This window comes from Panthera onca, chromosome E1, assembly GCF_046562875.1.
Source record: "Panthera onca isolate mPanOnc1 chromosome E1, mPanOnc1 haplotype 2, whole genome shotgun sequence".
Taxonomy (NCBI): domain Eukaryota; kingdom Metazoa; phylum Chordata; class Mammalia; order Carnivora; family Felidae; genus Panthera; species Panthera onca.
In genome coordinates, this window is record NC_138352.1 from 32,278,753 (window position 1) to 32,294,025 (window position 15,273).

The following is a 15,273-nucleotide window of genomic DNA, read 5'->3' on the forward strand; positions in this document are numbered from 1 at the left end:
AGAGAAAGAAAGAAAGGAGGAGGGGAAAGGTCACCCAGCAGTGTTGATCTCCATGGCGTCTTTATTGTTCTAGGTGCATTGACTAACTCCTTGACTTCACTGGCGGGGTTAAAATGTCCTGCCCCTGAATTCCCATCACATTGCATTGTAAGATCCTGGATCCTTTGGCCGCTACCCTGTGAGTTCCATGAGGTTGGCTTCCCCTCCCCCCTGCTGTTTCCAACCTCTGATACATATTGAGCACTCAATAGATGGCTTAGTGAATGAATGCATGCATGAACAAAAGAAGGATGGACTCCGAGCTAGCGGACCTCAAACCTACATTTATGAAACTAGACACAGTATAACGTGCAGATTGTTACAAATTTATTTTTCAAAACTAAGGTCTGTCGTAGTCTGATGGACCCCAATCGCAGATTAAAGTCTAGATCCGTATACCCCAGGTCCCAAAAGCAGCCCGAAAAAGGAGGGAGGCGGGGCTTGCGCCTACCCGACCCCACCCTCTTGCGTTTTAATATTTCCGCCTATGGACCGCCCCCTCTGGTCCTATGTGCAACTCTAATTGGTGAGCTCTCTAATCCGTCTGGGCACTTGGGCGCCTATTGGATCGACTGCTGCACGAGAGTTGCGTACTTCCCGGCGTTGGGAACGCACAGCGGACGTAGGCTTGCCGCCATTGTGCTGCGAGGAAAGCGGCTACCTGTGTGGGGGCCTTTGGGGGTTCGTGGCGGGCTTTAAGGGCTATGTTGCGGGAGGTGTGAGGGGGTCGGGCTGAAAGGCCTGAGGGTTGGGCTGGGCCGGGCTGGGCATACTCTGAGCAAGGAGGAACTGCAGGTCGGGGGTGTTGACGCGTTCCTGCTGGGCCCGGGCCCTATTGCTTGATACAGTTTTTCTTTCTCTGCCCACCCCCCCCCCCCCCCCAGATCCTCCGGGAATGGCCGGAGTATTTCCTTACCGAGGGCCGGGTAACCCGGTGCCCGGCCCTCTAGCCCCGTTGCCAGACTACATGTCGGAGGAGAAGCTGCAGGAGAAAGGTGAAGAACGCGTGCGGGAACGGCGCCTGCGGGCCGGGAGGCTTAGGGCGGGTGTGCGCGTGCGCGCAGCGGGTTTGCTTCTTTTCCCCGTTTTGTTAACTCGGCATGAGGTGTCAGCTCACTTATAACCCCATTTGTTTTTTAATCTAATAGGGTAGTTAAAGGTATCTGTTATTTGCAGGCACTGATCCAATGGGGATACAATTGCAATGAAAAAAAAAAAAGCCCTACTCTGATAAGGGTTAAGTTGCAATGAGTTAGGTAGACAATAAAAAACTTAAACATGTGTAACAGGAATGTCAGACAGTCATAAATGTGATGAAGGAGATAAAGGAAAAAATAAAGCAGAGTGAGGTAAGAGAATTGGCAAGGAGTGCATCTACTGTATGCCTGCCCCTTCCTCATACATCCTGACAGGAGCTTACCCTGGGGCAAGAGGTGGGAATGGTTAGGCTGAGGGTGTGTAGGTCTTTAAACTGAGTTGTCTTTGTAGCCCGAAAATGGCAGCAATTACAGGCCAAGCGCTATGCAGAAAAGCGGAAGTTTGGATTTGTGGATGCTCAGAAGGAAGACATGCCCCCAGAACACGTTAGGAAGATCATTCGAGACCATGGAGACATGACCAACAGGAAGTTCCGCCATGACAAAAGGGTCTACTTGGGGTAAGGAACCTCTTGGAATTATTTCATTTACAGTTTGGCCCCTCTCCTTTGTTCCTGTCCCATAGGTTGTAGTCCTGGATAGCAGCTCTCATTTGGGGACAGGGATCCTCAATGACAGCCCATCTTGGTGGTTATAAGCAAAGGGAGAAAACTAGGATTCTGTGATAATTTTCAGATCTTGCAGTTATTCTCTTAAAAAAAATTTTTTTTAACATTTATTTATTTTTGAGACAGAGAGAGAGAGCATGAACAGGGGAGGGTCAGAGAAAGAGGGAGACACAGAATCTGAAATAGGCTCCAGGCTCTGAGACGCGGGGCTCGAACCCACAGACCACGAGATCATGACCTGAGCCGAAGTCGGACGCTTAACCGACTGAGCCACCCAGGCGCCTCTTGCAGTTATTCCCTTGATTGCCCTGATTTCTTTTCTTGATCTGCCTCTAATTCGTCCTGTTGAAGCTATGTTAAGATGTGCCTATATTTGAAGGGGTTGAAACCCAGAACAGGACACTGCATTCTTATTGTTAGGAACTCCTCAGTGACCAGAATCCTGAGGTTCAGGATATTTAACTCCTAAAACCTCTATACTCTTGTTTTTCTCTGCTCCCAAGCTGAGTAAATACAGGTATAAGTGCCTTAGCAAATCTCCTTTCTATTTGGACACAAAAATGTTAGCCACTTAATGGTCTAAGGTGGCCATCTAAAAAAAAGAGGGCCATATGTTTTGTTTATCTATAAAAAGTATTTTTTGAGAAGTGTGCTAGGGATAGAGCAGTGAATAGGAAGTAATGGCCTTTCTGGATCTTCTAGTCTAGTGGCATGGCCGATATGAGACAGATGGTTACAATAAAGTACGACAAATATTTTATTATTTTTTTAAGATGAATAATTTTATTTAATATTGGTTTCTTTTATTTATGTTTTTAATTTGGGAGCAATAGACTGCAAGCGGGGGAAAGGGGTAGAGAGAGAGAATCTCAGCACAGAGCTTGACATGGGGCTCAATCCAGTGACCCTAGGATCATGATCTGAGCTGAAATCAAGAGTTGGACGCTCAACTGAGCCACTCAGGCGCCTCTTATTATTATTTATGGGAAGGTACAGAGAACGTAGAATGTGTGACAGCCCGAAAACTATCTCTAGAGGAAAAGAAACCCAATACTGTAGGACTGTGAAGTTTAAGAGGAAGAGTGGCACAATTGGAGAGGAGGAGGCAGGGCTCCTGGTCAAGGAAGGCCTGTGTGCTAAGTTTGGGAGTTTGGACTGTAAGGCAGGCTTTTCTGTGGAATGCTGTACTCTGATAGCATGTGGCTTCTCTGCATGGCACAGGTAGCAGAACACCTTGTCACTTGCAATCGTCTTTCTCCCTAATGTTGCAGTGCCCTAAAGTATATGCCCCATGCAGTACTGAAACTCCTGGAGAACATGCCTATGCCTTGGGAGCAGATTCGAGATGTGCCTGTGCTGTACCACATCACTGGAGCCATTTCTTTTGTCAATGAGATTCCCTGGGTCATTGAGCCTGTCTACATCTCCCAGTGGGGGTAAGAAGGGCTGGAATGGGGGGAGGGTGGTTTGGGGACAGTGAACAGAAACCATAGTATGACATTTTTGGCTTGTAGGTCAATGTGGATTATGATGCGCCGTGAAAAAAGAGACAGGAGGCATTTCAAGAGGATGCGTTTCCCCCCTTTTGATGATGAAGAGCCACCTTTGGATTATGCTGACAACATCCTAGATGTCGAGCCACTGGAGGCCATTCAGCTAGAGCTGGACCCTGAAGAGGATGCCCCTGTATTGGATTGGTTCTATGACCACCAGCCACTGAGGGACAGCCGGAAGTGAGTGATGGTTAAGTTACTGCTCCTGTGAGAGTTTTGGAATTCCAGGAGTCCTGGGAGAGCAATAGGTAGAATGGCTTGGCTAGCTGGTATACCTAACTGACAGAGGCCTTTTTTTCCTAGGTATGTGAATGGCTCCACTTACCAGCGCTGGCAGTTCACACTGCCCATGATGTCCACTCTCTATCGCCTGGCCAATCAGCTCCTGACAGACTTAGTAGATGACAACTATTTCTATCTGTTTGATTTGAAGGCCTTCTTTACCTCCAAGGCACTCAATATGGCCATTCCTGGAGGCCCCAAATTTGAACCTCTTGTTCGAGACATCAACCTCCAGTAAGTTGAAGAGAGTGGGGATTTTAGGCACTTTGGGTTGAGTAAGATCTAATCTTGATCCTTGAGAAACGTTTGTAGTTTCCAAATTCCCCAGCTGGTCTGCTCATCCTTGATTTTGTACCCTAGGGATGAAGACTGGAATGAATTCAATGATATTAACAAGATCATCATCCGGCAGCCTATCCGCACTGAATACAAGATTGCTTTCCCGTATCTGTACAACAATCTTCCACACCATGTCCACCTCACCTGGTGAGAGCTAGAATACATGTTGGGGAAAAGAGAAGGCCGGAGAGTCAGGAGAACTTGAGCTGATTGTTCTTCCATTTTAGGTACCATACTCCTAACGTTGTGTTCATCAAAACTGAAGATCCTGATCTGCCAGCTTTCTACTTTGATCCTTTAATCAACCCAATTTCTCATAGGCACTCTGTCAAGGTGAGAAGAGGGAACATTTGACCTTAGTTCTTGCAAGAGAAATTTCATGACTGTGGCTTAAGTGTTACTAGATGGAAATCAGCTAGAGGGAGACATGTTTGTCATCTGCTTTAGTGTTCCCCTTGAGCTTGAAGCTGATTTGACACTTTGGCACTTGGCTCAAACCAAGTTATTGGTGTTTAATTTGTGTTTCTGTGATTGGGGCTTTCTGTATAGTCTCTTCTGGTCCGTTTGCATTATGGCTTTTTTTGGAATCCTTTTATTAAGATAGAGTTCACATACCATGTAACTCACCTATTTAAAGTGTACAATTCAGTGGTTTTTAGTGTATTCTGAGTAGTTCAGCCATCTGTACAGACAATTTTAGGACATTTTCATCATCCCAGAAATTCCTGCACCATTAGTAGTCACTCTATTTCTGTTGACCCTCCCTTGCCTAGGCAACTACTAATCTTTCTGTAGATTTGCCTATTTTGGAGATTTCATATAAATGGAATCTTCCAGTATGTGATCTTTTGTGATTGACCTTTTATACTTGAAATAATGTTTTTGATGTTTACCCATGTTCCATAGTGTTAACAGACCTCCTTCCCCCAGCTCAGGTTTTGGAGCTTGGGCAGGAGGTGATTGCATTGTGTAAGGTACTGGGGTTCCTTGGGAGGCCCTTGGTGATGAGCCATTTGGGGTGTGAGGAGTGATGCTTGCTTTCCTGATTGGCCCTGGCTTGTTCTCTGCTCCCTTGGCCCCCTTTGCCCTGGCTCTTTAGGGCTTTTCTTGTCTGGCAGCCTAGTTTCCATGGCAGATGTAGCCACTGTGCTTGGCCCCAGAGAGTTTTCTTCTCATCCCAATTCTCTTCCAAGTTCAGTGGGAGCTGAACCCTTGGGCATTCTCGTTTCAGAGCCAGGAACCGTTGCCTGATGATGATGAGGAGTTTGAGCTCCCAGAGTTTGTGGAGCCCTTCCTGAAGGACACACCCCTCTACACAGACAATACAGCCAATGGCATTGCCCTCCTCTGGGCCCCACGGCCCTTCAACCTACGCTCTGGTCGCACCCGCCGGGCCCTGGATATCCCCCTTGTCAAGAACTGGTAAGGTTTCTATCTGGGGAGATGGTAATGGATGTATTGGAGAGAACACTACAACTGGGTGGGATTGCAGCCTTTACCAGAGGGACTGGAAGGAGAGATGGGCTAACTCTGCTTGGCTTGTTTTCCCAGGTATCGAGAGCATTGTCCTGCTGGGCAGCCTGTGAAAGTGAGAGTCTCCTACCAGAAACTGCTTAAGTACTATGTGCTGAATGCCCTGAAGCACCGGCCCCCTAAAGCCCAAAAGAAGAGGTAAGGTGCCTGAGGGTCATTGCTCAGACTTCTTTTGTTCCAAACATAATCAGGAGCTAACTCTCACTCTCCCTCTTATTCCCACCCCAGATACCTGTTCCGTTCCTTCAAAGCCACCAAATTCTTTCAGTCCACGAAGCTGGACTGGGTGGAGGTGGGGCTACAGGTTTGCCGCCAGGGCTACAACATGCTCAACCTTCTCATTCACCGTAAAAACCTCAACTATCTGCACCTGGATTACAACTTCAATCTTAAGCCTGTCAAGACCCTCACCACCAAGGTGTCTGCATTTCACCTTAAGGGTCTTCTGGGTTTGAGGGATGTTACTCGTTTTGCTCTGTCCTCTGGGGAAGGAGTACATCTAGTTTGGACCATTGCTAATTAATGTTTTTTCTATTTTTGGTATCTTCTCCAGGAAAGAAAGAAATCTCGTTTTGGGAATGCTTTCCATCTCTGTCGAGAAGTTCTGCGTTTAACTAAGCTGGTGGTAGACAGTCATGTGCAGTATCGTTTGGGCAATGTGGATGCCTTCCAGGTGAGGCTAGGTATCCTTGATCCCTGCCCCAGGGGGGAAGCTCAGTGAAGCTTGATCTCATCATGGAACTGACTCTAGCTTAAAGCCTGATGGGGTAATTGTGTTGCAGCTGGCAGATGGGTTGCAGTATATCTTTGCCCATGTGGGGCAGCTGACGGGCATGTACCGCTACAAGTACAAGCTGATGCGGCAGATTCGCATGTGCAAGGACCTGAAACATCTCATCTATTACCGCTTCAACACGGTGGGACCCTGCCCTCACGCACTTACTTTCTCCGATCCATTTTAATTTTTATGTCTAGTCAGGGCTTTTTCCAGGGACCTGTTTGGAGAGAGGCCTTAAGTATGTCCTTACTTGCCCTCACTGTGTGTACTTTAACACTTCCCCTAAAAGTCCACCTTTAAATAGGGAATTTCAGTTACTGGTTTGTACCTTAGAATTTCTCACCTATTGTATTTTAGATGTTGAAGTCCAGGAGTTTTGCTTCTTTTCCTTTTATTGTCTTTGATATGTTTCCCATGACCCTACCTGTGCCCAGTTTTCAATTGCTCTCTAAAAGAATTGCTAACTTACTTTCTTGATTTCTGCTTGGGGCCACAGGGCCCTGTAGGGAAGGGCCCTGGCTGTGGCTTCTGGGCTGCAGGCTGGCGGGTCTGGCTGTTTTTCATGCGTGGCATCACCCCTTTGTTGGAGCGGTGGCTAGGCAACCTCCTGGCCCGACAGTTTGAAGGTGAGTGGTTTTCTCTGTGTCCAACATTTTTTTTTTTTTTTTTTTTTAAATCCCTTCAAGGGTAGATCATATGTTCCCATTCTGTCCCCTCCCCTTGTTTGAGACTGAGAATCCCTTCCTGCTGGATTGCCTCTAAGTCCCGCTCTTCAGTGATTCTGACTTGGCACTGTGTTTCTTGGGCTTCTCTCCGGGGCCTTGAGGCTATCTTGGATTTGTAGGATGGAAATTCCTCAGAAGCATTGTTGTGACTATCTGAGGTAGCTTGTCTTTTTTGCATGTGCTGGGTGTGTGGACACTTTGTTTATACTTGTTGATTTCAGTGTACCCATGGTTAATGAGGGGACATGATGGTAGAGACTCACTGAGAGCAATGAATCTTGCCTTTAATCAATTCACTTCTAGGCCGACACTCTAAGGGGGTGGCAAAGACTGTAACAAAGCAGCGAGTGGAGTCACATTTTGACCTTGAGCTTCGGGCAGCTGTGATGCATGACATTCTGGACATGATGCCTGAGGGAATTAAACAGAACAAGGCCCGGACGATCCTGCAGCACCTCAGTGAAGCCTGGCGCTGCTGGAAGGCCAACATTCCCTGGAAGGTGGGTGTCACCCCAACTCTGAGAAGGCAGGAACGTCATTTTCTTAGGGTTAGGGTTACCGCTCCCGGGGACACCTGGTGAGCTCGATTGAGCATCCGACTCTTGATTTCAGCTCCAGTCATGAACCAGGGTTGTGGGATGGAGCCCTGCATTGGGCTTCTCTGTCTCCCTCTTCCACTCTCTGTCTGTCTGTCTCTTTCTCTCTCTTAAAAGGAAAAAAAAAAACTTTGGGGGGGGCGGTGCCTGGGTTGCTTAGTTGGTTGAGTGTCTGACATCAGCTTAGGTCATGATCTCACAGTCTGTGTGTTCAAGTCCTGCCTCAGGCTCTGTGCTGACAGCTCAGAGCCTGGAGCCTGCTTCAGTTTCTGTGTCTTCCCTTCTCTTTGCCCCTCGCCCACTCACACTCTTTCTGTCTCAAAAATAAATAAATGTTAAAAAAAAAAAAAAAAGATTATCATTCTCAGACTCCCTTTGGGAGCTATGTGGCTCCTGTCACTTTCTCACTGTGCCTTTTGCACTTTCAGGTACCTGGGCTGCCAACACCCATAGAGAATATGATCCTTCGATATGTGAAGGCCAAGGCTGATTGGTGGACTAACACTGCCCACTACAACCGAGAACGGATCCGCCGTGGAGCCACTGTGGACAAGACTGTTTGCAAAAAGAACCTGGGCCGCCTCACTCGGCTCTACCTGAAGGCAGAACAGGAGCGGCAGCACAACTACCTGAAGGTTGGGCAGCTTAGGCTGGGCTGGGCGTGGGGAGTGGGCAGGAGAATAGACCGCAGAATTGGGACTATGCCTTGTCCTGTGGGGATTAGGCTACACTGGGGGGCTAATTATCATGTCTCCTTTGCAGGATGGGCCGTACATCACAGCAGAGGAGGCGGTGGCAGTGTATACCACCACTGTGCACTGGCTGGAGAGCCGGAGGTTCTCACCCATCCCGTTCCCCCCACTCTCCTACAAGCATGATACCAAGTTGCTCATCTTGGCCTTGGAGCGGCTCAAAGAAGCGTACAGGTAAAGAGTAGAGAGTGGATTCCTTTGGGAAGGTGAGAGCGGGAAGGACAGCATCATTGTCACAGTCCAAAGAAAGAAGGTTTAGCTTCCGTGGTTTCTGGTTTTGGTTTCCTTCTTGGTTTTTCCATTCATCTTTCCTGTTTCCTTATCAGTGTGAAGTCTCGGTTAAACCAGTCTCAGAGGGAGGAGCTAGGTCTGATCGAGCAAGCCTATGACAACCCCCATGAGGCATTGTCCCGCATCAAACGTCACCTCCTCACTCAGAGAGCCTTTAAAGAAGTGAGTAAGATGCTTCCCACCCCCACCCCCCCAGGTTGTCTATTGCTATTCGTTCATGGCACCAAGAGTAGTGGGTCGCTACCAAGAGTAGTAGTAAGTGATTGGTGGATCCGTGTAAGCCAGCTTCCCTGTTCTGCAGGTGGGCATTGAGTTCATGGATCTCTATAGCCACTTGGTGCCGGTTTATGATGTGGAGCCACTGGAGAAGATCACTGACGCCTACCTGGACCAGTACCTGTGGTATGAAGCTGACAAGCGCCGCCTTTTCCCACCGTGGATCAAGCCTGCTGACACAGAACCACCCCCTCTGCTTGTTTACAAGTGGTGCCAAGGTAAAGTTTTTCTGGGTTTGCCCTTGGGAATTGAGGTGAGTTGGGTTGATTTGAGGTGAATTGAGTTCTGCATTAAAGTTCTCATCCAGGCAGTGTAGCTGACTCTTGCTGCGTAGTGCCAAGGAAATAGTATTGACGTGAAACTGAGCACCGCTGGCACTCCTATCAGTCCACACGTGTGAATGGAGGGCAGTGTGATGAGGTTATGGACTGTGGTAGCTACCACGGGATGGGAATTTCTAACCTGCTGGACACCTGTCTTGACTACTTCTCAGGCATCAATAATCTGCAGGATGTGTGGGAGACAAGTGAGGGTGAGTGCAATGTCATGCTGGAATCGCGCTTTGAGAAGATGTATGAAAAGATCGACTTGACCCTGCTTAATAGGCTGCTGCGACTCATCGTAGACCACAACATAGCCGACTACATGACTGCCAAGAACAACGTGGTCATCAACTATAAGGTATGTCTTAGGGGCAGGGTAGCAAGGAATTGGGGAAGGGGTGTGTCTGGCTCCCTGAGGTAGGATTTGCTGAAGGGAGGACAAAAGAGGATAAGCCCCCAGAGAGGCTTCAGACATGGCCTTGGGTTAAGAATTGCCAAGAGTTTGTAAATCTTTTCTTTCTAGGACATGAACCATACAAATTCTTACGGGATCATCAGAGGCCTGCAGTTTGCCTCATTCATTGTGCAGTACTATGGCCTGGTGATGGATTTGCTTGTGTTGGGATTACATCGGGCCAGTGAGATGGCTGGGCCCCCTCAGATGCCAAATGACTTTCTCAGTTTCCAGGATATAGCCACCGAGGCTGCCCACCCCATCCGTCTCTTCTGCAGATACATTGATCGCATACATATTTTCTTCAGGTGAGGACCTTGCCTGGAGTCTTATCTTTGCAGGGCATCAAGACATGTGCCCAGCCTCTGGACACAGCTTTTGTTCCTTAGTTGAGGAACTAAGGTTCCTGCTGCTGGATCGGGGCTCTAAAATGGAATGAAATCCCGTGAGTAGGGTGGGGGTTGGAGGTGGGCTCTACAAAGCTGTAGGTCTCATGAGGTTCCAGTTTATTTGGTTCTCAGCCACGCATCTTGCTGGTATAGGTTCACAGCAGATGAGGCTCGGGACCTGATCCAGCGTTACCTGACAGAGCATCCTGATCCCAACAATGAAAATATCGTTGGCTATAATAACAAGAAGTGCTGGCCCCGAGATGCCCGCATGCGCCTCATGAAGCACGATGTCAACTTGTGAGTTTAAGTTGGGGGCTGTGGAAGCTGGAAGGACATTGGTCTGAGGGACCCAGAAAACAGGGAATTTATGACTTTGTGTCCTGTGTGGGAGGAGTGTACTCTGTTAGGATATTGTCAGTCTGGCCTTCTGAGGGAAATTCCTTCAAGTTCCAGGAGACTAATGTGACCATATGTTCCCTGTGAGCAGGGGTCGGGCAGTGTTCTGGGACATCAAGAACCGTCTGCCACGATCAGTGACTACAGTTCAGTGGGAGAACAGCTTCGTATCTGTGTACAGTAAGGACAACCCCAACCTGCTGTTCAACATGTGTGGCTTTGAGTGCCGCATCCTGCCTAAATGCCGCACCAGCTATGAGGAGTTCACTCACAAGGATGGGGTCTGGAACCTACAGAATGAGGTACAGTCCGGAAAGGGGCTAGAAGTAGCATTTTCACCCCCCTACCTTCGGGATACATAGGGTGAGGAACATCACACCTTTTCGTTATCAGTCATTTGAGCTTTGTTGGGTGGTAGGGCTTAGTGAGGGGTTGTGGTGTCAGAGTTGGTCCTTGCTCCCGTAACAGTATCAGAGACAAATTAACCTCGACCTTGTGATTTAGGTTACTAAAGAGCGGACAGCTCAGTGTTTCCTGCGAGTGGATGATGAGTCAATGCAGCGTTTCCACAACCGCGTGCGTCAGATTCTGATGGCCTCTGGCTCCACCACCTTCACCAAGGTATATAAGTCAGTCAGCCCCAACCTCCTTCACGTCCTCTATCCATCTCCTATCCTTTTGAACTCTTCCCTTGGTTTGCTCTCCCTTTTTCCCAGCTTGGCTCAGTGTACCAGTTTCTATGCTTTATGATATAGAACCTTAGAGTGTCAAATCAACTCAGTTCCTTTCTGAGAATACCCTGTAGGGATTGTCCGTGTGATGACTGAGTTAAGGTAAGAGTAGAAGTGGGATTCTTTAATTGGGACAAAACTTGACGTTTTTTACATCTTCCCAGGGGGCTTATTGTCTATTCATATAGCTCATTTTTTAACCAGTAACTGTGTATGTTAAAAAGCAAGTATAACTAGTATTCATTTTCCCCTTCAGTTGCTTCCAGACACCCACCTGAAGGCAGCTGGAGTTAAGAAAAAATAATCTGGAGATTTGTTAACAGTGCATACCTAAGCTTCTGCGAGGTTTACAACGTCACCTTGTTCTTCCTGCTGTCTTTCCATGGTGTCGTAAAGGTGCACATAATGTCTTGGCTGATGCTCTCAAGAACATCAATAATGCCAAAAAGAGAAATTCAGGTTCTTACTAGGCTGTGCTCCAAACAGTGCTTTTAAGGATACATTTCTGTATCTTAGTTTTTATGTTTTATGTAAGTAGTCTCTATACCCAACTTGGGGCTCAGACTGTTCACCTTGAGATCAAGAGTCGCATGCTCTTCTGGCTAGGTCAACCATGAGCCCCTTAGTATTTCTTAAAATTTCTTACACATTTTGAGTATAGTACAAGGGGAGAGTTTACCTTTTCAGGTCTCTCTAAGGGTCAGGTAACAAGAATTCCGTAACTCATTCATTCCATTGGTGTTTATTGATAACTACTGCGTTCAAGGCTCTGTGCACACTGCATGTACCTTCGAGCTCACCTACCTAGTTGGAGAGACAAAATCCATAGACAAGAGAACTATACTAGGATGTAGTGTTTATAAAGCTATGGTGTTATTTGGGAATCTGTGAGAACACTCAAGTTAATGACTAGCCCAGTCTGGGAGAAGGAGAGGAGAGTCTTCCTGAAAGAAGTAATGTGTGATGAGGTAGATGAGGGAGGGCCTTCCTTCAGCCTTAGGTATGGAGAGGTAACTAGCATGAAATGTGTGGAGCTGTGCAAATTCAGGGTTTACTGGAGTATAGTTATGGAGTAGGGACTGTTAGGAGATGGGGGCGAGACAGATCAAGAGCCAGATCATGGAGGGGATTGCATGGCTTGTTAAGAATCCTGTGAGGGTTTTTTTTTTTTTTTTTTTTTAATGTTTATTTATTTTGAAAGAGAGCACTTGCACCCGTGTGAGCGGGAGAGGGGCTGAGAGAGAGGGGGGGAGAGAATCTCAAGTGGTTCTGTGCTGTCAGCACAGAGCCTGATGTGGGGCTCGATCTCATGAACTGTGAGATCATGACTTGAGCCAAAATCAAGAGTCAGATGCTTAACCAACTGAGCCTTCCAGGTGTTTAAAGAATCCTATGAGGTTCTTAAGCATGGGAATGATTTTCCCAGCTTTCTGTGTTAGGTCCTTCACTCTTGTAGCTGTGGGGAAGATGGGTTTAGAGAAATTCGGTGGGAGATCAAGTTTGGGGATTTCTGCTGAAGTCCTGATGATAGAGATGAGAGCAGTGAGGAGACAGGAGTAGATCTGAGAAGTAGTTAGCAGGTGAAATCAGCAGCCTCATTTTGGTGGGACGCCAGAGGGAAAGGAAAATAACACTCAGTTTTTGGCATGGCTGACTAGGTGGATATCGGCACTGCCAACTGGAAGAGTACAGGAAGAAGAGCAGGTTTAGGAGGGAAGATAAATGGATTTCGTTCAGGATGTAAAAAGTTTGAGGTTCCTAAGAATATCCAGATGGAGCTGTTTGGCAGGCACTTCTTATATCCTCTGTTTTCAGTTCCAAGATGAGTGTGTGTGTATATATGTATATGTATGTATATATACAAATGTATACACACACACGTGTGTGTTTTTTCCACCCTAGTGATGCCTATTAAATTGATAATCTCTTAGATTTGCTGTAAAATACTTTTGAGCTTGAAGCTTCAGAGAGAGAAATGAAGTGAGAAAATGAGAGCAGTCAGGGATAACTTCGAGGCTCCTCTAGGATGTCCAAGTGGAGATATTTTGCAGTCTGAAGCTTGGAGAAGATATCTGGGTTGAAGATGTAGGTTTAGGAGTCTGGTGGTTTAGGAGGTGGTTTAAAACTCAAGAGCGAGCAAGATTTCACAGGGTAAGGAATGAGAAGAGCAGAGGGACAGGTTTGGAACCATAGGATACACTGAGCAACAGCATGGCCAGACTGGGAGAGTGCTGGGTCATGGGAGCCAAGGATGTCAGGAATTGGGGCGGGCATTTAACAGTGTCAGTTGCCTAAGAGTCTTTCAGTTAGATAAGGCCTGAAAAGTATCCATTGGATTTGGCAGTCAGGACGTCATTGGTGACCTTAGCAAGAGCTGTTTCAGAAATAGTGGGGATAGAAGCCAGATTGCAGTGGGTGAGGCTTTATGGGAAGTGGGGGAGTGGAGACAGCAAGGACCGTCAAATTGCCAGAGCTAGAAAAAGAGGAAGGGCATGAGATGCCACCTAGAGGGAGATCTAGGTCAAGGCAGTATTTTTAAATGGTGTTGAGTGAAGAATGTTCTGATTAGGAAGGAGCCAGGAGCAGTTCAGGGTGTAGTAGACCAGTGTAGTAAGTGATGGAGCAGCGTTCCCCAGAGTTGAGTGGGGGCAGAGTAAAGGGGAAGCAGAGGGAACCCTCCTCTAAACCTAAAAGAAAAGAGGTCTGGATATATGTGAATGTAAGGTTGAGTGGGAAGTTATAACAAATAGTGAATTTTTCAGCTTTGCCTGGGTTGGTCACAGTGGTGAGGGTGTGATACAGTTTTTGAAGAAACTGTGTGCTCCAGGTGCGTTTCAAGAAAATAGAAGACAGCTGTGAGTGTGAGTTCTTCCCAGAAGCACTCAGCTACTCAGTGACAGGATGGGCAAAGTGGATATATTCTATTGGTAGTTCAGGTTTTGGGGTTTTGCTGTAGGACTCTTGTGGAGTGGTAAGGGATTGAATGCAGGAGAATCAAGAGTGCTGGCCCCTATTGGGATCCTGGATTATTGGGGGTAGCGGGGAGTGAGTAGGAAGGGACTAGAAGAGGCCAGTGGTCTTGAGTTGTAGGGATCAAGGGAGTAGATGTGTGAGAGGTGAGAGCCTGAGTAATGTCAGATTAGGGAGGCGATTTACTATAGTGGTTAGAAGTCAGATTGGAGTTCAGATCATAGCTCTGTCACATGACTAGTTGAGATCTTGGATAAGTCACCCACTTTGGGCCTCAGTTCTCTCTATAGAATGGGGATACCAATGATGGGGTGCCTGGCTGGCTCGGTAGAACATGGAACTCTTGATCTCGGGGTTGTGAGTTTGAGTCCCATGTTGGGTGTAGAGATTATGTAAGTAAATACACTTTTTAAAAAAAATGGGAGGCAAACCATAAGAGACTCTAAAAAACAGAGAACAAACTGAGAATTTTGGAGGGGTGTTGGGTGGGGAGATGTGCTAAATGGGGGTGGGCACTGGGTGTTCTGTGTAAGTGATGAATCACTAAATTGTCCTGAAACCATTATTATACTATATGTTAACTTGGGTTTAAATAACATTTCAAAAAAGTAAATTAAACCAAGAATACTGGGGCACCTGGGTGGCTCAGTCAGTTAAGCGTCCGACTTCAGCTCAGGCCATGATCTCACAGTTTGTGGGTTTGAGCCCCGCATCAGGCTCTGTGCTGATAGTTTAGAGCCTGGACCCTGCTTTGGATTCTGTGTCTCCTTCTATCTCTGCTCCTCCCCGCCTTGTGCTCTGTCTCTCAAAAATAAATAAATGTGAAAGAAAAAACAAAAAACAGGAATACTGATGTATTACCTAGCTTTGAGGGCTTATTGTGAGAATGAAATAGCAAATGTAATAAGTTAAATTATTCAGTAAATTGTTCAGTAAATGTTTGCTCTCATCAAGTAGAGGGATCCGGGTTTTGATCAGGTAGTAGAATATTGGAATTTGTTTCCTGAGGTGTGTTAAGGTAAAATAGTTCTTGTAACACTTCCAAGGTTGATAATAGAAGGGAAGTATCCATTAGGGT

The 15,273-nt window shown here is 46.9% G+C and overlaps 1 protein-coding gene across 1 annotated transcript in view; it reads left to right on the forward strand.

Moving 5' to 3' along the window:
• Positions 1–590: 590 nt before the first annotated feature.
• Positions 591–15,273, forward strand: part of PRPF8 (pre-mRNA processing factor 8) — a 31,619-nt gene continuing 16,936 nt past the window's right edge. Inside the window, exons 1-24 of the mRNA XM_060646911.3 lie at positions 591–720; positions 924–1,034; positions 1,528–1,696; positions 3,076–3,240; positions 3,319–3,537; positions 3,661–3,873; positions 4,000–4,125; positions 4,206–4,311; positions 5,210–5,400; positions 5,530–5,649; positions 5,740–5,929; positions 6,065–6,184; positions 6,294–6,428; positions 6,786–6,915; positions 7,318–7,514; positions 8,039–8,245; positions 8,373–8,536; positions 8,689–8,815; positions 8,955–9,147; positions 9,423–9,610; positions 9,776–10,014; positions 10,249–10,395; positions 10,586–10,796; positions 10,999–11,115. Coding sequence (XP_060502894.1) covers positions 935–1,034; positions 1,528–1,696; positions 3,076–3,240; positions 3,319–3,537; positions 3,661–3,873; positions 4,000–4,125; positions 4,206–4,311; positions 5,210–5,400; positions 5,530–5,649; positions 5,740–5,929; positions 6,065–6,184; positions 6,294–6,428; positions 6,786–6,915; positions 7,318–7,514; positions 8,039–8,245; positions 8,373–8,536; positions 8,689–8,815; positions 8,955–9,147; positions 9,423–9,610; positions 9,776–10,014; positions 10,249–10,395; positions 10,586–10,796; positions 10,999–11,115 — 3,774 coding nt within the window. The 5' untranslated portion in view covers positions 591–720; positions 924–934. The remainder of the gene's footprint in view (positions 721–923; positions 1,035–1,527; positions 1,697–3,075; positions 3,241–3,318; positions 3,538–3,660; positions 3,874–3,999; positions 4,126–4,205; positions 4,312–5,209; positions 5,401–5,529; positions 5,650–5,739; positions 5,930–6,064; positions 6,185–6,293; positions 6,429–6,785; positions 6,916–7,317; positions 7,515–8,038; positions 8,246–8,372; positions 8,537–8,688; positions 8,816–8,954; positions 9,148–9,422; positions 9,611–9,775; positions 10,015–10,248; positions 10,396–10,585; positions 10,797–10,998; positions 11,116–15,273) is intronic.